Source organism: Triticum aestivum, chromosome 1B, assembly GCF_018294505.1.
Source record: "Triticum aestivum cultivar Chinese Spring chromosome 1B, IWGSC CS RefSeq v2.1, whole genome shotgun sequence".
Classification (NCBI taxonomy): domain Eukaryota; kingdom Viridiplantae; phylum Streptophyta; class Magnoliopsida; order Poales; family Poaceae; genus Triticum; species Triticum aestivum.
In genome coordinates this window covers 280,154,256-280,177,283 of record NC_057795.1, presented here as the reverse complement: position 1 = coordinate 280,177,283, position 23,028 = coordinate 280,154,256, and the positions used below count along the sequence as shown (strand labels likewise).

At 44.0% G+C, this 23,028-nt stretch overlaps 1 protein-coding gene and 2 long non-coding RNA genes across 5 annotated transcripts in view; 1 reads left to right on the top strand and 2 right to left on the bottom strand.

Moving 5' to 3' along the window:
• Positions 1-631: 631 nt before the first annotated feature.
• On the top strand, positions 632-20,184 carry LOC123119545 (uncharacterized). Of its 2 annotated transcripts, none has more exons than XM_044539389.1 (9): positions 632-767; positions 1,196-1,287; positions 1,379-1,541; positions 1,960-2,177; positions 2,294-2,857; positions 2,946-3,684; positions 4,287-4,582; positions 19,298-19,368; positions 19,472-20,184. In XM_044539389.1, the coding sequence occupies exons 2-8, from the start codon at positions 1,241-1,243 to the stop codon at positions 19,341-19,343; spliced, it is 2,073 nt and encodes a 690-aa protein (XP_044395324.1). In that variant the 5' UTR covers positions 632-767; positions 1,196-1,240; the 3' UTR covers positions 19,344-19,368; positions 19,472-20,184. The 2 variants fall into 2 exon arrangements, with proteins under 2 accessions (XP_044395324.1, XP_044395333.1); XM_044539398.1 differs by having other exon boundaries at positions 19,454-20,184.
• Positions 5,475-13,085, bottom strand: LOC123119565 (uncharacterized). The gene is made up of 3 exons (XR_006458734.1): positions 6,394-13,085; positions 5,850-6,296; positions 5,475-5,705 (listed from the first exon to the last, which is right to left on the bottom strand). It is a non-coding gene; the product is annotated as an uncharacterized lncRNA (long non-coding RNA).
• The window catches only part of LOC123119557 (uncharacterized), a 16,111-nt gene continuing 11,874 nt past the window's right edge, over positions 18,792-23,028 (bottom strand). The window contains exons 2-5 of one of the 2 annotated variants that reach the window (XR_006458733.1): positions 20,024-20,109; positions 19,436-19,946; positions 19,291-19,353; positions 18,792-19,018 (exon numbers count right to left, since the gene is read on the bottom strand). This is a non-coding gene — a long non-coding RNA (uncharacterized lncRNA). Of the gene's footprint in view, positions 19,019-19,290; positions 19,354-19,435; positions 20,110-23,028 lie in introns of both variants that reach the window. The other variant, XR_006458732.1, reaches the window with a different exon arrangement.

Here is a 23,028-nt window from a genome sequence, read left to right as displayed (position 1 = left end):
TGCCAAGGGCTTGAACTGGACCTCCTGGGCTAGATCCCACATAGCTCTCATGTTCTTGAAGAACCATTATTGGCTGTAGGTCTTGGCCGAGTGAACGCTAACAAGCGCAATCCAACGTGCCGCCTCCCGAAGACCAAGCTCCTTCATCAGTGCTACCACATCGTCCGTCTCCGTAGGTCCTGTCGAAGCCGACCCCGAAGCTTCGTCCGACGCCATGATTCCTCGAACCCTAACCCGATCGAAAACAAATCGGGCCTTGCAGCTAACCCTAGTTCCTTCCTCTTGCGCAGCCCCACCAAGACGAGCGAGCGATGTGGTGCCCCCGATCGAGGAGAGAAGGCCGGGGATCGTGGCGGAGATAGGGAAGACCAGGTCTCAACGGCGGCGATCGCGATCGCCCCGAGAGGACAAAAACCCTAGCTAGAGGAAAAGTGACAGGCGGACCCGCATACAGTCTGGCAAGAAGTTCAGATACCTTTTTTTTTTTTGGCCAAAGAAGTTTTTTTTTTGAGACAAAGAAGTTCAGAAACCTGACTACGCCGGTGGATCCGAATGTCTGTGGACCGGGCTTTGGCCCAAAGTGGGGTATACAACCCAACCGAGATTGTTTCCCGTCCCCAAACCCCAAACCCCCAAACACTCGTCTTCTTCTCCGCGACGCCACCAGCTGCCTCGAAAGAAAACCCAGCTGCAAGCGCGTGACCGCCGACGCCACCCAAAGCGTGTGACCGCGATGGCGCCGCCGACTGTCAAGAATTTGCCAAGAGGTTTGATCCAATTCCTTCGTTTGCTTGCGCTAATGCTGGGATTAGTCGCGGATTTCTGTTCGATTAGGGGTTGTTTTTGGCTTACGAGGACCACGATCAAGTTGTTCGCTACCCTTCGGATCCCATTTCGACTATTCCCTAGCCTCGCTCTCAATGTTTTTGGGCATTCCAGGACCGATAAGGTTTAGGTTTCTCTAATTAATTATCCGCGTTGCTAATTTGGTGGTACATTGGGTTCGATCAGTACCCTGGTCTAGGGTTTTAGAATGCAAGGAGACGTGTGAACTGAATGCGTCTGCCATACGCTTGGACACACGAGAAAATATATGCTTGGGCAGTGTGGTAATATTTTTTATGTTCTGTCAGTTCTGATTATTATAAAATAAAAGCTGATGGGTGCTGCCTTTGTGCTAATATATGAAAATCAGGATCATCAGGTCAGAACCACGATGAAGCCATGAAGTTTGCTAACAATGAGGCTGAAGAGGGGGTATTGCGCCTGCAGCAAAGAAAGCCATCTGTATGTTGCTCAATAGGTTTCTCGATTGATCTACTAATTGATACAATTTATACCTGTTAATTATTTCTAATTCTCGTAATTCTATATGCAGGATATTTTTGTTTTCCCGCCTCCAGATTCATCAGCCAGTACCTTCTCTCATCAAGACATATTTGGCTACTCATCAGAGGTTCCGGGACTTAAGTTCGATGAACATGAAAGGTTCTTCATTTGGAAGGAAAGGTGTCCCTGTTACCTCACCGTATGACGCAGCGGTCAGTATGAATTGAACAAACTCGATATTTTTTATTTTGTACACATGTTATATTGTAGATGTTTGGTAGCAGAAATTTTTGTGTCATATTATCATGTTGTACTGTATTTATGAGCAGATATGTCTATTTTACTATACAGAATGAACCTACTTCTTGCTAAGTTGCTACTATTACTTACCTACACCTTAGTATTTACCCCTTTGTTTCATTCATTGATTTTTATTGAACAGCAATACTCGGCATTTCATTTCTAGCCCGATTTTTTTTCAACAAGCCATGGGACGAAAAACGTCGATAAATTGAACCCTGAAATTTGCTTGAAAAAAATCGTTAAAAATGAACAGCTTGTCTTTGCTACTTTTAAGCATGCTTGGGCATTCATGCGTTTGATCTATTACTGTACGTTTTTCCCCCTTAGCATACATACCATATTGTTCAATTCCAAGAATACGAGGGAGGACCAATGTTCCAGTATCCTGTCCGAGAGTGCGATGGGTACGTTGGTGGCTGGAGAGTTCTGATGCACCCAGAAGATGCTGAAACGGAACCATGGTTTGAATTTGCCCTCTTTCATCTGCCAAGGCGCTTGTTTGTCAATGTGGTTCCTACGAACTACCCCTTTGCTTACAATAGCATGTAAGCTATGCCCTTTGTCCTTTGTTGTTAGCTTAGGAGATCTATCAAATAATATGTATATATTGCATTTGTGATGGAGAAGTACGTGCTTACAAAGAAATATTCTATGTTTGCAGCAAATCAATCAAGCTATCAATCAAAATACTCCCAGAAGTATCCAAATTCCTGTTGAAAACCCGCAATTGGTATGTGGATCAGAGTACGAACACCCGAAAGAGAAAGGCACCGACAGTAACACCGGAAGGGATAGTATATCTTAATACTATGATTTTCCTTTGCGGTGAAGGCAGGCGCTATTGGTTGTGTCTGAAATTTGCATGCCAGGGTCTAGAAAGCATCATACCCATTAGTCCGGATAATGACATAGAGAATATGGTTAAATCATGGGGAGATGTATGCGAGCACATTCTATCTTTATATCTGGTTGAGCTCGAGGAAGGGATGGGCTTAATCACTAATCTCCATGAGTTGGCACGCCATGGCTTCAGGCGGTTTCTTGCCGAGGATTCACTGATGACCTTGCAAAGAAAATGCAATGGGATGCTATGGTGCACCGGTCCCGACAAGGAAATCAAATCTGAGTATCTTTGTAATGGCAACATGCTTCTTCTGAAACATCACAAAGATCTTGTCCAGAAGATTCTGATGAGACAAATGGGGTTCAAAGGAGCGTTCAAAGAGTACGTTTGTCAATTTAGTTGGTAGTATTTTCTGCTTAATCTAAGTTTAGCCTTAACTTCAACTTAACTATTTTCTGTGTGTATGCAGCACGCCAAAGTTTGTTCAAATCGAACATGGTGCATGGAGAAAAGGCGAGTTCATAATCAAAGAAGAAGATATCACGCAATATTTGAAGCTTCTTGAAGAACGACGCCCTTGGGTCAAAACAGATTTGGACGCTGATGCCCACACTGGGCAGAGCTCCAGCCAGATGGATGGTGGTCAGAGCTCTTGCAAGAGTTTAGATATGGAAACAAATTTGATACTCAAAGTTCTTAAAGAACAACTCCCTTGGCCCCAAACTAATTTGGAAGCTGATGCCCACACTGCGCAGAGCTCCTGCCAGATGGATGCTGGACAGAGCTCTTGCCAGAGTGAAGATATGGAAACAAATCTAGATGCTGAACACTCAGTCAAGAATGACAAGGTCCAAATATATCTAGATTCCAAGCTGGCTACTCAGATGATGCTAGATGATCTGAATGAGCTGAGTATGGACAACTCAAAGTTGCTGCCACTGCCGGGGCCGCAGCCTGCTCAGGAGCCCAGCTCCAGCACCGCAGCTGAAGGACATCTTTTGTACGAGAAGGTGGTTGAAATCACAAAGGTGCAGATAAAAAGTTTCCATGAGGGCTGCCTGGGCCAGAGGTTGGTCCGACAACTCTTAAAGGATTTCATGTGGCTGCTGGGCCCAGAGGTGTACTCTAGCGCCACAGCTGGAGTCTTTCTAGACAAGACGATGCTTCAGGAGGCGATATCCAATTTGCTGAATGGGGAGGGCATGCAGGTATATTGTTTTCTTGTGTATGTATAATGTCATTATGAAATTACTGAGAGAATTTTGATGATGCGTAGTGATTTGTCTTCCCGGTCAGCTCTTACTTCAGTGTCAGATTATATCATATATATATAGCTGTGGTTAAATCCAACTTTTCAGTTCACTCTCTTAATGAAAAGAATAATTCCCCACTGTAATAAGAAAAAACATTTCTCTAAATTTACATGCGTAGGATGTAAAAGATGTCTTGTGATTCTGTATAGTGGGACTGCTACTTATCTGGGAGAAGCATACTTGACCTGGCATCTCAACTAGATAGTTCCTTCTCTTGGCATTTGATTTGCTGAAACGATCTGAGTTTAGAAGAAACGTAAACTCACTTTTGCAAGATAATGGACACCATGGCCTTTATTTTTAAGATGTACATAGTTCGCTTAATTCAGCCCTATTTAAGTAGTATTTCTGTTTTAGTTTGTACGTCTGCCTCAGTGTTTGAATTTCTATCACCTTTTGATTTTTGTTTTATTTATCAAGTCCTATTTCCTCAGAACTATCCTTTGAGTAAATAAATACCCCAGACAGGGCAATGACATATCCTACAAATTTTGTAGGACATTGTCAAGATAGTGATTCCCAAAACTTTTCCCAAAGAAATTCTGAATGTGCTCATGGCCGAGTGTGCTGGAAAATACCCAGAGTGGTTGCTGACTCACAAAGAGAATCTAGGTGAAGAAAAATACAAGCAGTGCGAGAGTCAAATGGAGCTCATTATGAACCTTGATGTGGTTTATGAAGAAACTCCTGAGAATTTCTCCAAGATACTGGAAGTGATGTACAGGATCGGAAGATGCGGCTTCCCTCCAAGTGATATAATTTCTGGCATTTCTCCTAACCTTGTCGAGCAATTGTAAGTCCTTAAGATTTCTTTTCTCCCATTGTCTCTGTTGATTGATTCTAAGTTTCTAATTAGGTCTTAATACCTAGAGTGATATCACCGTTGTATTTGATTTAGATTTTATTTATCTAATTTTAACTTGAATTTAGTTAAATAATTGTGTCTCTGTAGAAAAAAAAAGGTTCCAATCAAATAGCAATGTTCTTCCTTCAGTAGTATTGGATAAATATGGTGGTCAGGAGCTTACAACCTTACTTTTTGGAAAGAAATCTTTTTGCCCGGTTCTATAAATATGGCCTTGTAGATAAAGCCCAACCACAATCTTACTTTCCAAATATATTTTAGTTTTTTTCCAGTATGCTTGCTAGTTTAGGTTTTCAAATAAACTATATTATTACATGTGTAGTTATGTGGGATGCTATGTGGATTTGAGGAATTACAAAAAACTTGATTTTACTAAGGGTTGATTTATAGTTTGTAGTTTCTGATCTTTTGACTTATAGGTGTACGTACTGCATTTAAATGATGTGGCTTGATCATAGTCAGGCTCTACTAGACTGTGGCTAGATTCTTTTCTCTGGAATAATCTGGTGTTACCAGCCATTTTCTGCGACCTAAAAACCATACACGATCCGCTTTATAGGATTACTAGATCATGCCGGCGCGCGTTGCCGCGCCCGTCCATTTTTTTATATATAATGGTAGGAGTAGGAACTTTTATATGTATACGAAGAGACGAAACATGCTAGTTATATAGGATATTTTGTAAAATATATGGAGACAAAAACCCTGCAAGTTAGATTTGCAATTTGGCATGAACTGAACTATGTATTGTGAAGTTGGTAGAGCCTTATGGATAAATGATCTGTAAAAGTCCTTCACCAACATTTTCATGTGTGACCTACTCGTCTTCTTAGCCTGAATTCTATGTGTGTTAGACTTCGTTGGACAAACATGTCACGACCTGCTTTGACTTCCCTGTAGCTGCATGTACACATATGTGTAGGAGGTAAGCCATTATAGTAGTTTCCTGTTTAAATGTGCTTGTAATATTTGCTTACAGATCTACAATATGTTGTCTTAATAGCACACATGAACTCCTCTTGAAGAATCAGGGCGCAGTAAGCCTACAAAACTACCAACCATCTATTAGTTTACAGGATATTTCTTCATTGTGAACGCAAAATCAAAGGATATTTCTTAATGTTCACAACATATATATTCAGAATAACTCGCATCATTAGTAATTTACTCCATGTACATTCAGAGTAATTCTCACCAGAAAAAATAGAATATATGGCATGGCATTTGGTAACACAACTGGCGAGTGCAAGTCAGCTTCATCTGCCAAAGCTATCTACAGATTTCAATCTTTCTGTTTCTCCCACGCACCGTCTATCGTATAAATCAGAGCTTCGACCAAACCGGACACCTACTGTGTCCCATCAGTACTTTGAGTTTCTCCATCCTGGATAAAAAATAAGGAAGGAAATGTTACCTTTTTTTTTGCTTGTTTGTAATTGTCATAAAAAAGGCCGCTTGGTTTTCCATGTGTTCGCACGACAAACTAACCAGTTCGCCTAATTCCTGCGATTAACAGTTTAACACCGCTGTTCTTGAATACCTTTCGTAGTGAAGGTTTTTCATGCTCCCAGCCGTGAAGATGCATAGACTGAAACCATCCATGACTGATCTCACCGCACGCAGGTCTTGGCAAATATAAGATCTGAAGGAAACAATAAGAATATGACCCTGGAATTCGACACCCTTCGATGATATAATGGGTCTCTCAGAGGGAACACGAAACTAATGTGCCTGCTAACCTGGCAGGAAAACGACTGTCATGAGAAAATCAAGAAACCCAACATCCCAGTTTCAATTCGATCCAGAAGTCAACCAGGAAAGGTGATGTCCTAGGTGAGTAGGATGCAACAAGAACAGAAAGTATGTTGCTCGAATTTGTCCGTGTACAGAACCTGCATTTTTTTTGTCAGCACAAAGAACATCATAAACAAATCAAATTCTAAAGATGAAGAATTGGGGGAAGAGGAGATGCAGGAAGGAGAGAGAATTGGAATGAATTGTAGACCTAAAAATCACCCATAGTTGGTAGAGAATGATTTGCGGAACATGCAGTGGAAAGGTTGGGATTATATGGGCGTCCATATATTGAATAAAAATTATGAATACCAATTGTAACTGACCTACAGTAACCAGCAGCTCGCGCACCGATTGATAGTAATGACTGATTAAACTCCCAATCAATCATCGTCGGGTTGGCGATAGAACTTCAAAGGGCGCATGCCATGTTTTCTGCAACAGACCATCCTGCCGCGCCGTGCAACACAACGGGTCGATTAAATCGAGCGGACCCCAGGCGAGGCGCTGCCTGAACCAGCGCAGTCTCCATGGATCCGTTGCTCTGGCCCGGCATCAGCGGTCACCCAAGTCGGTAGCCTCAGGAGGCCGCCAGGCGAAGGGATGGGAGGCACGCGACTCCGCCGATCGACACCATTTTTTTTGTTTAAAAAAAAACACTTACGCTGGTAGAGGCCCGGAAGTGTGCAAAGGCCCATTAGGCCGAGTTTACCATAGAAGCGGAAAAATGCGACCAGAGCAGCGGCCCATAACTGTTGGCGCTCGATCACAGCAAACTGGGGCTGATTAAGGGCGATCGAGAGCAAATCTGACGGCCACAAATGCACCAAACTAAGGATCCAACGACTGTTAACGCCAATGGCCTGAGAGGGCTGGAAAACTGCATAGTTTTAATGTCTCTAAATAGAGATACTTGGCATATATAAAAATATTTTTTGCTTTATACTATAAATGGCATTTGCTTTATACTATTCTTTCCCGAGGACCGGAGTAATTGGCACACTTGTTACATTCAATAATTTTTTGGTTCTAGTGGAAACCAGTTCAAACTGCGAAGTGCCGAAACTTCGTGGTAACAAAGCACCTAGGGTGTGATAAGCTGTCCCTAGAGTACAAAATATGGCCTGCAGAATTTTAAATGATAATTGCAAGAGTAACTACATTCATACATTGTTGAGCATCTGTTAATACTCTGTTCAGAAATACATGACCGTTTTAGAAAATGATGTAGTCCAACTTACATAGGCAAGTGAAAATGATATTGTAAGATGGCATGGCTCACAAACCATGTTTTCATAATTTTCATTTCATACTATCATATTGATTTCGAAAGTAATGATGAAATTGCATGTTGGAGATCGTATCCATGTCCAAAGTGTCGCCTGTTCTTTTAATAGGAGTACTTCACCAAGGGGTAGTTTAAATTCTCGGTTCATGGAAGGAATTGTGTCCAATTATAGTGGATCCAAACGGGCCATAAAGGACAATGGGTCCATCTCATAATCACAATTCTACTCTGTCTGAATCCAAACTGTTACGTGCAGCTACCATGCATGGCAGCAAGGCCACCATTTGGTATTCAAGAAAGTTGTGCATTTTATTTAGAGTGGGGGGTTTGTGCAATTGTGCTCCAGAGGACCCATTCTTTTCTGCTTTTTCTTGACTGAGAAAATGCTTCCGTTGATCTTTTACTTTTTTGTTTTGTTTTGAGACAACCGTTCATCTTTTACTTGTGGCGCCTGCGCATTGTTGGATTGCATTTTGTATAACCGTCAGATCACGCTGCATTGCCCCCCACCCTCATGGCTCAGCAGCAACCCTGCGTGATGCAAACACAACGAAAGTCCCCAGCCCCACACTGCTTCCCCCCATCGCACAGGGGGGCGCATGGGCTAGCGACGACGCACAACTCCGGCGAGAACAGCAGCCACCAACTGCTCCCTTGCAGCAGACATCGAGCGCCCCTGGTAGCACTGCTTGCGACCACCCTGCAACAGCATGTGGCATCGCCGCCGGCGCCCTCTTGCGGCAGTCCATGCAGCACCAGCGGCAAACCTTGAAGCACTGATGGTCACCTCTTACAGCACAAGCGCCTCTGTGGAGTATCTCGGCTGCTGGCATGCAGCAATGCGTGGAGGGCATCGCGCCAGACTTGCAGCACGACACTCCAGCCTGCAGCACAGGCACCCATCTGTACCACAGGATCGCAACAACATCCAGTGGCTTGGCCTCCCTCAGAACATTGCTGCTCGCCATCAGCGGGACGTTGATTTGTGGCCTCGAGCGCACCACCCACAGACACGTCCTCATTAGTGCAGAAGGAGAAGGCTCTGGAGAAGATCTCCATCAGCGGGGCGTCTCGATCATCACTAAACCAGGCGTCTTCCCAAAACAGGGAAGATGAACCATTCCCTACTATGACCCTGGTGATCCCACGGAATACGTCGCTGAGTTGCATGACATCCCACCACCAGAAAGAACCAACCGGGTTCATCATATGAGGCACTTTGTTCGTGTAGTAAGCATCCCAGATCAACGTCACCTAGGGGACATCTTCCCGATTATAGAACTTGAAGAGGTGTTTGAGGAGCAGGGCCATGTTCTGGGTTTTGACATCAATCACACCAAGTCCACCCTTACCCTTGGGTCGACAAACCAGCTCCCATGCCGCAAGAGAATTGTTTTTGACCCCATCATCAGTATTCTTGGCCCACAAGCAATACCTGCGCAGCTTATCAAGATGCTCGACTACCTTCGTATGAAGCTTGATCGTGCACATGGCGTAAATCAGCATCGAAGTGATGGTTGAATTGACCAATGTGAGCTTGGCCTCGGACGACATCAAATACAGGGCAGTGGATAGTTTTCTCTCCACCCCATGCACCATTGGCATGAGTTCCAGCAGTGACGGCCTCGTGGTGCCCATGGGGAGGCCAAGATAGGCGAAGGGGAGGGAGCCAACCGTGCAACCGAAGATATGTGCAAGCTCTCCCGCTCGCTGCGGGTCCAGATTGATAGGTATCAAGGTGGACTTATGAAAATTGATCCGCAGCCCCACAGAGGTAGTGTAATCCACCAGGATGGATTTCATTCGAGCAGCTTGATCAGAACAGGCAGGCATCACCAGGATCGTGTCATCTGCGTACTGTACCACTGGATAATCACAACTCCGATTGCAGTGTTGCACCAATATTTCACCAATCCTAAAGCTATCTGAAAGCAGTCTGAGAATCGCTGTCCTCACCTGAATAGTTTCGTTGAAAGCTTTGAAAAGTTCCAGCGAATCAGTTTCAGTAATAACAGGAACACACCCAAGTCCTTCTATCATGTAGGGTCGTCGCCTCGGCTGTTGTTGCATCAAGAAGATTTTGGAGGGGCCAGCAAGTGCCTGCTATAGCACCTCCCGACCAATTATGAAAGCAAGCAGCGTCAACATCCATCTTGTACATATTTTTTGGCGGCTTGGTCCATGTAATTTCATGTGGTTCTGCTTTAGTTAGTGCTCCCCCAAAATTGCTTGCCAAAGCTTGGATTGCAAACTCTGTGCGTGAAGGAACGGCCACCGGCTCCCCTTTAACGAACTCCCTATGCTGTCACCATATGTACCAAGTTCTGACAAGAATTGATTCCTTCAACCCTACCTGACCAAAGCCCTATAGATTTGTTACTTCGCCATCGCATAAATTTTTCCGCGCAAAGAATGCCAGAAGCTTGGCGCCACTTCATGCATCCGACTTTGATTCAATGGTTCACATCCTCATCAATACCCCCATCCTTCTGCAACATTGACCCCAAATATCCGAAGGTGTTCTTCTGAGACACCACCTGCCCATCAAGGCTAACCTCCGCCTTCTCATGCCTACTGAAACCGCACCTCATGTACTCGGTTTTGGTTATACTAAGCCTAAAACCTTTCGATTCCAAGGTTTGTCTCCATAACTCTAACTTCCTATTAACCCCCGTCCGACTATCGCCGACTAGCACCACATCATCTGTAAAGAGCATACACCATGGGATATCTCCTTGTATATCCCTTGTGACCTCATTCATCACCAAAGCAAAAAGATAAGGGCTGAAACCTGACCCCTAGTGCAGTCCTATTTTAATCGAGAAGTCATCAGTGTCACCATCACAATATTATCGTACATGTCCTTCATGAGGGTAATGTACTTTGTTGGGACTTTGTCTTTCTCCAAGGCCCACCACATGACATTCCACAGTATATTATCGTTGGCCTTCTACAAGTCAATGAACACCATATGCAGGTCCTTTTGCTCCCTGTATCTCTCCATAAGTTGTTGTATCAAGAAAATGGCCTCCATGGTTGACCTCCCAGGCATGAAATCAAACTGATTTTTGGTCACGCTTGTCATTCTTCTTAAGCAGCGCTCAATAACTCTCTCCCATAGTTTCATTGTATGTCTCACCAGCTTAATTCCATGGTAATTAGTACAACTCTGAACACCCCCCTTGTTCTTGAAGATTGGTACTAATATTCTTCGTCTCCATTCTTCTGGCATCTTGTTTGCCCGAAAAATGAGGTTGAAAAGCTTGGTTAGCCATATTATCGCTATGTCCCCAAGGCCTCTCCACACCTCAGTGGGGATACAATCAAGGCCCATCGCCTTGCCTCCTTTCATCCTTTTTAACGCCTAATTGACATCAGACTCCTATCGCCGCACAAAACACCTGCTGGTATCATCAAAGGAGTCGTCCAGTTCGATGGTAGAACTCTCATTCTGCCCATTGAACAGCTTGTCGAACTATTCCTGCCATCTATGCTTAATCTCCTCGTCCTTCAGCAGGAGTTGGTCTACTCCGCTTGATGCATTTGACTTGGCCAACATCCCTCGTCTTCCACTCTCGGATCTTGGCCATCTTATAGACGTCCCTTTCGCCTTCCTTCATATCTAACCGCTGGTAGAGGTCCTCGTACGCCCGACCCCATGCTTCACTGACAGCTCGCTTTGCAGCTTTCTTCGCCATCTTGTACTTCTCTATGTTGGCTGCACTCCTATCCAGGTATAGCCGTATAGGCGTCTGAAACGATCTTTCTTCTCCTTGATAGCCTTCTGGACATCGTAATTCCACCACCAGGTATCTTTAGCTTCGCTTCTACTTCTCCTGGACACTCCAAACTCCTCCGAGGCCACCTTACGAATGCAAGTCACCGTTTTCATCCACATATTATTGTCTGGATGCCCTCGTTCCTCCCAAGGGCCCTCCTTCATGACCCTCTCCTTGAGCGCCTGAGCTACCTCCCCCTTGAGCTTCCACCACTTCATTCTAGCGACTTTGGCACGCTTATTCTGCTGGACACGAATCCAAAAGCGGAAGTCAGCAACCACAAGCTTATGCTGAGGGACAACACTCTCTCCAAGTATCACCTTACAGTCTAGGCATGCACGCCTGTCTTCTCTTCTCGAGAGGATGAAATCAATCTAGCTAGAGTGTTGACAACTACTAAAGTCACTAGATGTCTGTCTTCTCTTCTCGAGAGGATGAAATCAATCTAGCTAGAGTGTTGACGACTACTAAAAGTCACTAGATGCCTGTCTTCTCTTCTCGAGAGGATGAAATCAATCTAGCTAGAGTGTTGACGACTACTAAAAGTCACTAAATGTGATTCTCTCTTCTTAAAAGGGCGTTAGCTACGACCATGTCGTAGGCTAGAGCAAAGCTTAAGACATCTTCTCCTTGATTCCTGATGCCATAGCCAAAGCCCCCATACATCCCTTCAAACATTGTGTTAGATGTACCCATGTGGCCATTGAGGTCTCCTCCTATGAAGAGCTTCTCGCCAATCGGTACACTCCTAACCATGTCCTCCATGCCTTCCAAGTACTCCCTCTTGGTGTTCTCATTGTGGCCTACTTCTGGGGCATATGCGCTGATAACATTGAGAACTAAGTCCCCAACTACCAGCTTGACCAGGACAATCCGGTCCCCGCGTCTCTTGACGTCTACCACTCCATACTTGAGGCTCTTGTTGATCAAAGATGCCAACACCATTTCTGTTTGCAGCCATCCCCATGTACCACAGCTTGAAGCCAGTACATCCACCTCCTCCGCCTTCTGTCCCTCCATTTGGTTTCTTGGATGCAAAGGATATTAACACCTCTCCTCACCGCTACATCAACTAGCTCCCGAAGCTTCCTTGTTAGGGACCCTACGTTGTAGCTACCTAAGCAGATCCTCCTAGGCTCAGCTAGCTTCCTTACCCTTCGCACTCGTGTCAAGTCAAATGCAAAGACCCTTGCTTATTTTCCACTTCATCCGGGCGCGGATGTAGCGTGCCACTAAGGATGCGACGACCCGATCCTCGCTCACTTGCCACCATATCCAGATCAAGATACGGCGCGCCACCGGGGGGTGACGGTCCGACCCTTGCCTATGTGACACCACACCCATGTTCCAATGTGGTGCGTCACTGAGAGGGTTACGTCCCAACGAAAATCTTTTCGGTTTCATCTCCATAAGAGTGACTGAGTTTTAACATTGGCTCGCCAAGCCTATCACAACCCTCCTCCTTTACCCGGGCTTGGGACCGGCTATGTTGAGACAACATAGGCGGAGTTGAGCACATAAAGAATCTGAATTTGAAATAAGTCTCCAAGATTATTTAGCCAACATCATCTCTAACTTAAAAGAGTGTAGGTCACGAAAACGAGTATCTCCATCCCTCTTCGAAATACACATCCTCCACCAAGCTATCCAATGCACACGTTTATGATACCTCCCCACCATAATTCAGCCATTGCAGCTCTCATTTCCTTGCATAATTCTTAGGAATATTAAACACAAACATTACCATAATTGATGTATAACCGCCTTTAATAAGATTTCCTTCTCTCCCATGGATATTTTTTTCCTTCCAGCTTCTCGTTCTGGTTATAATCCTTTTCAAAAGATGAACAAATCTATCACTTCTGTCAACTCCAACCATGTGTAATCCCAAGTAGTATTTCTCTAACAAAGCTTCAAACATGATATTGAGCTTTTTACAAATATTTGCCTTTTGTATTAACACTTTGGGACTGAAATAGATGTTGTATTTTGCTTCACTCATCAATTGTCCAGAACTTGCACATTATTCATCTAGAACTTGCCTCAACGAGATAGCGTTATTCATATATGCTTTTGTAAGGATAATGGAATTATCAACAAATAATAAATGTGAACCTGATGGTGCATTTTTGCAAACCCTGACACCTTCAATACCACGAACCTACTCTTTATCAGCCAAAAAACTAGATAGACCTTCTGAACAAATCTAAAGAACAAATAAGGGAAAGGGGGATCTCCGTGCCGAAGATCTCTTCCAGGAATAAAATAATTTGCTTCTTGATTATTGAATTTGACCTTATATTTAATAGATTGGATACAGGCCATCAAAAGCTCCACAAACTGAACATAAAAGCCCAACTGAATCATCATGCTAAGCAAAAAAAATCATTCAACATGGTCATAGGCCTTAAAAGCATGCATGATCTCATAAGCCAAGAAGACACTCCCTCCGTTCTAGAATATAAGGTGCATTAGTTTTCATGCAAGTCAAACTTATGTTTGTAACATCTAAATACAAAATAAATAAAATATGAAAATACTTTTCGTGACGGATCAGATGATACAAATGTGCTATTGTAGATATTGATACATTTTTAATTGGTCCAACATGCACATGTTTGACTTTTGAAAAACTAATACACCATATATTTTGGAACAAAGGGAGTATTATCTATAATCAGTCAGCCTGATACGTAAGCACTTTGCACCGGAGAGATAATATCACCAAAACATATTTAAGATATTTTGGAGATTACCTTGTGCAAGATGTTACACAAGTTGATGGGTATACTTTGTGATCGATTCGGGATTTTGCACCTTCAGAATGAGAACAATCACCATGTTATTCCATATTTTCGGAATCACCTTATTATTAATAGCTTCCAGGACTTGCGATGTCAACGGAGTCACCCAAAATATGCCGGCTTTCTTGAAAAAGATAGCATGGAGTCCATTAGGACCCGACGCTTTCATCCCAATAGAGAAGGGCCTTCTTCACCTCTTCGGTTGAATATGGTTGCAGCAGCAAATCATTCATGGCCTCTGAAACTTTTGGAACAACTTTGTTTATAGATTCGGGTCGGGTTCATCCACTTCCGTAGCGAACAACCGGCTAAGTATTCATATACATGAGGATTCAAAGCGATACTTCCTTCAAGCCATACTCCGTTATTCACCTAAGAAGCACTGATATGAAGATACAGGCGTGCTGATACAACCACGGGGAAACATGACACGACATTTTTCGAAAACAACCGTTCAGGGATACGACATGGTATATAAGTATTTAGACAAGTAAACATCATGCAATAAAGATGTAATGATAGTTTAGTTACTACTTTGAGCAGACCAGTCAAAGCCCATGTAGCTCTTCGTCCACTTAGAGCCCAAGTAAGGCCCAATTCCAGAAAACCCTAGACTAGTGGCTTTCCAGCCATTTCCAACTTCCCATTCTCGTACTCCTTTCCTCCAACCCCTGCTGACAGGAGAAGAAAGGACCATGCCACCGCGTGTACCTTCCTGCTCATCGACAACTTCCATCACCATCGCTGGCTTCTGCAGTCCCCATCTTTCTCCCTGCTCGGAGCTCCGTCCTCGTCGGCGGCCGCCTTGCCATCTTTCTTTGCCAGAATGTTCTTCCTTGCCAGCAACCATTGTGTGGTCACCGTCAGGAGGAAATTTGGGCGACGTGGTCGTTGGAGGCTTGCTCCCAAGTCCCTACCGTGTCCATGTCGTATCCTGATTCAATTTTCCTTTTTCTTATTTGAAAAAGATGGGATATTGCGGGATACGCATATCCCCGTGTCCCCCCATATCAGGACGTCCAACCGGTGCTTTTCATCATGTCTCTTGCGTCTCGCAGAGGCAAAGTTTTGAAAGTAGGAGGTATTTTTGTCTCCATATCTCAGCCAGTCCACCCTACTTTGTGCATAATGAATTTCCTTATGTTCAAGCAACCATTCAATCTTAGCTGCTTATTCCCTCTCTCCTTATACTCTCATCATTTATAGGTCCATTGGTAGCTTTCTCCAAATCTCCTCGGCACCGATCTGATTCTCTTCATGTTTTGTAAAATAGTGTGATCCCACTTGCAGCTTACCCGTCAAGTTGCTGTTTAAATTCCAGGCCCCCGCCTGTCCAAGGCTCCTCCACTACCTGCAGAAATGGGCCTCCCTGGGCCACTTGACTGAAGTTTCAAGGCTCATCTTGATCGGCCGATGATGATAAGATCGACTATAATCAAGATTACTAAAAAACGCACCGCCAAATTTCTGGTTCTATGCTTCATTTGATAAGGCCTTATCAAGACGTTCTCGAATTTTACCTCTATGCCAAGTAAATTTCTCACCGGAATAATCAGTCATACTACAATCATCCAAAACTTCCCTAAATGTTTGCATGAATTGTTGGGGTCTTGGGTTATCACCTTCTTCCTCAAAAGAATAAAGAATTTCATTCAGATCACCCAGAACTAACCACGGCATGTAGATCCCTGAAGCGCTGCCATGCCAACTGTTTATCCTGCCACCTCAGTTCACTGTACAAGTGTACATCCCCGCGAACCATTGCACATTCTCGTGCCCTCAATGAACTTCTCGATTTTGTATCTCTTCCACATCAGCAACAAACCTCCGCTCTGGCCATCACTCTGGATCACCTCTTTGAAGTCCATCAGAAACAGAACATCCGGGCAACTCCGCTTCAGAACATTCAGCACAGCCCTGACCGCCGCGGCCCGATGAGACCATGGCAATTATGCTTACAATTTTCGTTGCGTCTGGTTGAACTCTGATTCAGAGGTCGCTGATATCATTTGGTTTTCTTTCTACGATGATGTACTCATCTCTTCATCTTCTCCTGTTCTTGGCTTCCTTTTGTTTTTCTGTGGAGTAGTCGTACCATTAAATGTTGCCCCGGCCGATGCATTAGAGCATGGTTAATAATACAGCTTACAATTGGCTAAGGAGTTACCATGTAATCTAGAGCCAACCTAATAGCCGGCATGTACAATAGTAAGTTTTAGATATATATTATTTTATTAATAGCTGGCCTACCTTACAATCTCACAAAGTGTCTTGGGTCTCGTGTTGCAGTTGGCTATTAATCTACAGCCCACTTTTCTTCTCTCTCCTATTCTCTCCCCTCAAACTAAGCAAAGATATAATATGTAAGTCCTTACAGCCTGCTTATGTCACCTTATTGTACTTCCTCTTAGGCGGCTCAAACTGGCTCACCATAGCAGCCAAAGTACCACCCCCAGCAGGTTTCTCCATTATTAGTGTCGTGTTTGTACTATCAGCTGCATACCACTTACCCAAACGTGTTAGATTTCCCCCTGCCTCAAGACAATGATTGTGCTGCTACCATTCAGCGAGGCCCCATCTTTCTTTGTGCCATCATGCTCCATAGTGTCAAGATCATTTTGCAGCACCATGCCCTTCCTCCAAACCTCCCAGCCATACCTCTGTCGATCTGTCCACCACCCCTAAAACCAAAAGACATCGAAACCAAGATTTGGTTATGGCACATGGATAGCTAATTTCCTGGCACCCTTGTCTGGCTATAGATCTTTGGTGATACTCCAGTCCTTCAGATCTCTTTATGGACTCCTCCTGTCAAGTTTGGACATCATCAGCATGCCTTAACCGTCTGCTATGTACCCAATCCATCTCAAACGATGTTGGACAAGCTTCTTTTCAATTTGTGTCACCCCAATTATCACGTATATTATTATTCCGGACCCGATCATTTCTTGTGTGGCCACATATCCATCTCAGTATGCGCATCTAGCTGTTGGACATGTTGCCTTTTAGTTAGCAAGCAAATCGAAACTGACAAAACGCGCAAATTTCTTATTTACATCAAGTCTCGCTCTGATCCAAATGAACTCACCCAAATATCCATTGGGGAGAGTAATCTTTACCTCTTGCACTTTCCCTATACGCTTAACCATGTTTTCGAGAAAAGGCTTATTCTTTAGCACCACATCCGTAAGCTTGTGAATCTGGCACCATGTCTCCAGCCGATCCAACTTGACCTTCTCTGGGTTTGTAAAACCATCATAATCAGCCAGCAGAAGAACAAATCCCTTGAAGTCCAAGCAGTGAAATTGTACCAAGAATAGATTTGGATTAATTCTTCTCCGTACGACAACCTGAGCCGGATTACATGCCACCCTCATATCAGCAATCAAAAGCACCCTGGCTAAAGCTATTTTTCGTCAACAAACTGGCCAGGGCGAGCCACTTGGACTTCTCTTTTGTTGCATCAACCTCATGCTCCCAGATGAGATCATCAATCTCCTCATCCTGCAGGTGCAATCTTTCTAGAAGTTTGCTTGGATCTTCGTCCCCGATCCCACGTGAGCCAGATCCTTCTGCTGAATTAGCCATAGCCCCTGAACTATAGTGATCCGTCTTGAAAGCCCCAAAGCCTTGTCACCCGAGTCACTAACCAAGGCCGAAGATTAGCCTAAGAGGCGATGAGGGGGCGAGTGAGTCAGGGGCAATCTGTCGTAGCGCCGGATATGGGAACTCACAACGGCATGCCGTTGGGAGGACTGGAGAACCCTAGGTCAAAACCGTAGGGAACTACTTGATTGAACAAAGCTTGTCATTTAGTATCATAATATCAAATCTAACCGTTTATAGTTTAGCTTCACCATATTGAGGGTAGATCGTTCTTGCTTCAAATCTGAGCACTTCTAAAGATCCACCAAATTCAGAGCCATCTCTTTATCTTATTTTTGAATTTCTACCATACTCCTCTGTGCTTAACTACCCCCCCCTTGTAGAAAGATAGCGGTTCATATTGAGACAAAACCTATCGATTTATGACTAGTGCACTGATTTGAGTCTATATATAAAAAATTCTGCCATATTTCTCTTCTGCCACCCCGTTTGGTGTTCCAGTACCTTTCGGAAACCGCTTATTTCTTCCATTCCTACTTCGGATGTAATAATTATTGCTTGGGAACATCTTTTGAATGTGAATGGGAAAAGAAGAAGAACACTTTGACGGACAACATGGGGAGCAATCCTTTGCGCCTACCTTACTGGAATTGGCCTAACTAGACGCCACAGGACAACAACCTGAAACCACCATTAACATATACTCCCTCCGTTCCCAAATATTTGTCTTTCTAGAGATTCCAACAAGTGACTACATACGGAGCAATATGAGTGAATCTACACTCTAAAATATGTGTACATACATCTGTATGTTGTAGTCCATTTGAAATGTCTAGAAAGACAAATATTTGGGAATGGAGGGAGTATATAATACCTAGTACTCCCTCCGTCCGGAAATACTTGTCATCAAAATGGACAAAAAGAGATGTATCTAGAACTAAAACACGTCTAAATACATCTTCTTTTATCCATTTTGATGACAAGTATTTTCGGACGGAGGGAGTATATCATAATGCTTTCATCGCATTTTCATGTCCTGCTGGGACTTCGGTGGGTAGCCAACACATGTTCATCAGAATCCACTTGAACAACTCTGTAATGCAAGGGATAGATTTTAGTGGTTCATGCATGGTACTTAAAGTAACTTGACATCTTGATATACACTGACATGATATAAGATTTTAGTTCCCCTGCTATATGGATTATGTAAGGCATCCATTCTCTGATTGCTCAATTGAGCTAGCTTTGTAGTGCTTTACATCATGATACATTATTAATCACATAATTTCTACAAACTATAATAGGCATGCGTTTGTTAAATTGAATTCATCTTGCAGTAGATTGATTTTTTTTGGATCTCCTTACCTTGCAGATTTACTGGGATGCTTGAGCTGCTGCAGAGTATGGACCAACTATAATTGTGTCGACCTGCTTTATATCATGGTACATTATTAACAATCACATAATATCAACAAACTATAATAGGTATGCTTTTGCAAATTGAATGCACCTTGATTTGAATTTCTAGGATCTCCTTACGTTGCAGGTTTATTGGAATGCTTGAGCTGCTGAAGTTGATATCCTTCCAACAAATGAAGCAGTGCCAACCTGTATACATCTACCCTTGAAAGAGTTACCGTCCTCTGCAAAGCATCAAATATAGGCGCATAGGGAATTCAGCCTTGCTGTTTGGTTCCGAGATGACTTAACATAAAAATTCGGTAACACTGCAGGGTCGGGTACAGACACAGCCGTGCCTGTGCTTTCACTGATAACTAGTAGCTGCCCTTTGGAAGTTTAAAACAAGTTCCTTGATATCTGTGCTAGCCTTCTATGCTTGTAATGTGCAGTATGAATGTATCTCGTCTGTGCAATCTGTGGTGCTGGAAACTGTTTGGGAGTTCAGACATCTGGTGCGAGCCAGTGGAATCTGTTGACAAAGCTCTTGCCGGGGAATGGGCGGGCGGTGTAGTCGAGCTCTGCCACGCCCACAGTTCCTACACATCCCAAAGAACACCGTACTGTACGACGAGTAACGACTGTAGGTTAGCTTTGCTCAACTTATGTTGTGACTACGGACTCTGAATATAATACCTACATGCAGCAGTATAGTTACATGCTCTTGTTGCTGGGGCGGTCCCAGTTGTCGCATTCGCCCGTCTAGTGCAGCTTGCAGTCCTGCTCCTGAAATAGAAAAAAAAAACGAAGGTAAAAGTCCTGTCCTCATTGTTCTGACTTTTTTTGTGGCAATTTCTTTTACTTTAATGTGAGTGCTTAAATTGGTCCTAACTAATCCAACAAAATTAACGTATACTTTGCCCGAAGATTTACTCCCTCCGTTCCTAAATATTTGTCTTTCTAGAGACTTCAACAAGTGACTACATACGGAGCAAAATGAATAAATCTACACTCTAAAATATGATACATCCGTATGTGGTAGTCCATTTGAAAACTTTGAAAAAGATAAATATTTAGGAACGGAGGGAGTAGTTATATGTCAGGACCCTGACTCGATGTCACATCGATCTAGCCGGTAACACCTCATATCACTTTGCGGCCTCACGCACGGTATCCCCACGGGTGTCGTCTTACCTTTTCCCGGGACCGTTTGCGCCTTTTGGCTCACGTATATGATAGTGTCGCTAGCATCCATATGATAGGGAGCCCGGGCTGACATGACTAGTCGTAAACCCAAAGTGGCACAGACTTACAGGGACAGGCATCCATGACCCAGCTTCGAACGTGTCGGTCATCAGCAAGTGGGTCCGGGCTGTAGCACTGGGATAGCAGGACTCCGGTAAACCGGGCTGTAGCGGGCTAACAGGACTCCGGTACTCAAAGCGTGACATTTCCCCGAAGGGACAGACACAGGAACGAAGAAGGACACATGCCGGCCAGCCTAAGTGTTCCAGAGCAGTAGCAAGCTACCATGGCTCAGCGGTAACACTAGGAGACATTTCCCGGTAAGAGAGGCTACTAAAGATAAACAACTAGATAGTCAGATCCCACACATAGCACCACACATTACACGTACGCATAACATGCAGGTATGTGCTGTACAACATGGCATCACAGCATAACTCAACAATTATATAGATAAAGGCTCAGAAGAGCCATCATAGCATTTATTGCAAACAGGGGTCACAAGACCCGTCATACAGAGCATACAAGCAACAAGCGGAAGCATTACATGTCTGGGTACAGACATCTATAAATGAAAAAGGCTGAAGAGCCTGACTATCTACAACATCCGATCAGGATCGTAGCTGAGGTACTAGCTACTAGTCGAAGTCCATGAGAACCCTAGTAAGACCGAAGTCTCCGCTGCAAAAACATAAATAAAGCAACATGAGTACAAAGGTACTCAGCAAGACTTACAGCAGATCCTATCATACATGCATCTGTATCAAGAGGTAATGTGGGGTTTAGTTGCAGCAAGCCAGCTTTGACTCTGTGGCTATCCTGTTCTACGACTACCAGAAACTCTGGAGGTGAAACAACGTACACGAGTCCACTAATCACCATACAATACACTACTATGGATTCATCCCCGTCTCCCTACGAGAAGGCCATCCATAGCACTCACACTTGTCTTGAGCATTTTAGAGTATCCACTTCAAGTTGTCTATGTACCATGTAAGCATCCAAGAAGTCCATAACCGCGGACCCGGCTATTCGAATAGATCATGTTAACCCTGCAGGGGTGTACTTCTTCACACACGCTCTCGCCACTTACCGCCATGTACACGTCATGTATCTCGGCAACCTTCAAGCGGAAGCCTGGCGAGGGTGTCGGCCACGACCTGACTAACCACACAAGACTCTAATCCAGGTTTATCGCCTATTCGGGTTCCATCCGCAAGGAGATCCGGCCGGGGTGTCGCTTACGGCCCCAAACGATGTGTACAGGGTTCCCGAGCCCACCAACCGGGTGCCACTCGGTACACCGGGCCACGTGTGCCTAGTCTGTCCCAAGCCTACCCTGCCGGGTGCCACTTGGTAGAAAAATAGCACTACCTACAAACACCAGAAACTAGTTGCGACTCCTGGACATAGATCAAGTTGGTTAATAAGTCGAGAGGGCTTGGAGCGCCCGGAGCCCAATGTGTGGTAGTATCGAGTCATTGGACAACATACACAGAACTCAGGGCTTAAGGACGGTTCCAGTGAGACAACCCACCATGTACTCCTACATGGCCTCTCACCGCTACCTTTACCAAATCGTGTTCACACACTTCACTCTCAGCATCAGAACATATCGTGACACTCCAATTCATTCCCAATGAATCAGACCTGACACACTCTAAGCAATAGCAGGCATAGCATGGTAGGAACACATCAATGGCTTCAATCAACTCCTACACATGCTAGTGGGTTTCAACTATTTACTGTGGCAATGACAGGTCATGCAGAGGAATGGGTTCAACTACCGCAGCACAAAGTAGCAGATGAATCGTTGTTGTCCTAATGCAATAACTGAGAGCAGGAGCGAGAGAGTAGGGTTTTATCGAAATGAACAAGGGGGTTTGCTTGCCTGGTAAAACAACAAGGGAGGCACTGCTTCACAGACAGGTACTCTGAAACGTCTCCGGAGCAGGACCTATCGAGAAGGAACGGTGCCGGCAATCAATACACAATCATATGCAACAATATGATGCATGAACATGGCATGTAGATGTGATGCTGTTGGGCTAATGCAACTAGTGTTCAATTGGTTTGAAGTCCATTTGAACCAAAGGTTCAAATGCATTTCTAAATTAGGTCTCTTATATGTGCCATAATGTGTTTTCCCATATTCAGCATGTATAAGTTGGTTTTTCATGCATGAAACTAGTACAGATGGAAAGGTTGCATTTTTCTGATAATTTTTCATATATAAATTATTTAAATCTGAGCTACGGTTGAATTGATATGAATTTTTGAAGTTTAAATCATTTTCTGGATTTTCTGAATTATTTTAATTCCAGAAAATGTATAATTGCATCAGCATGACGTCATCATTGCATCAGCGGTCAACTGGGCTGGTCCGGGTCAAACCTGACGTGTGGGACCCACACGTCAGTGACAGGGGGTTAACAGGGGTTATTTTAATTTAATTAAATG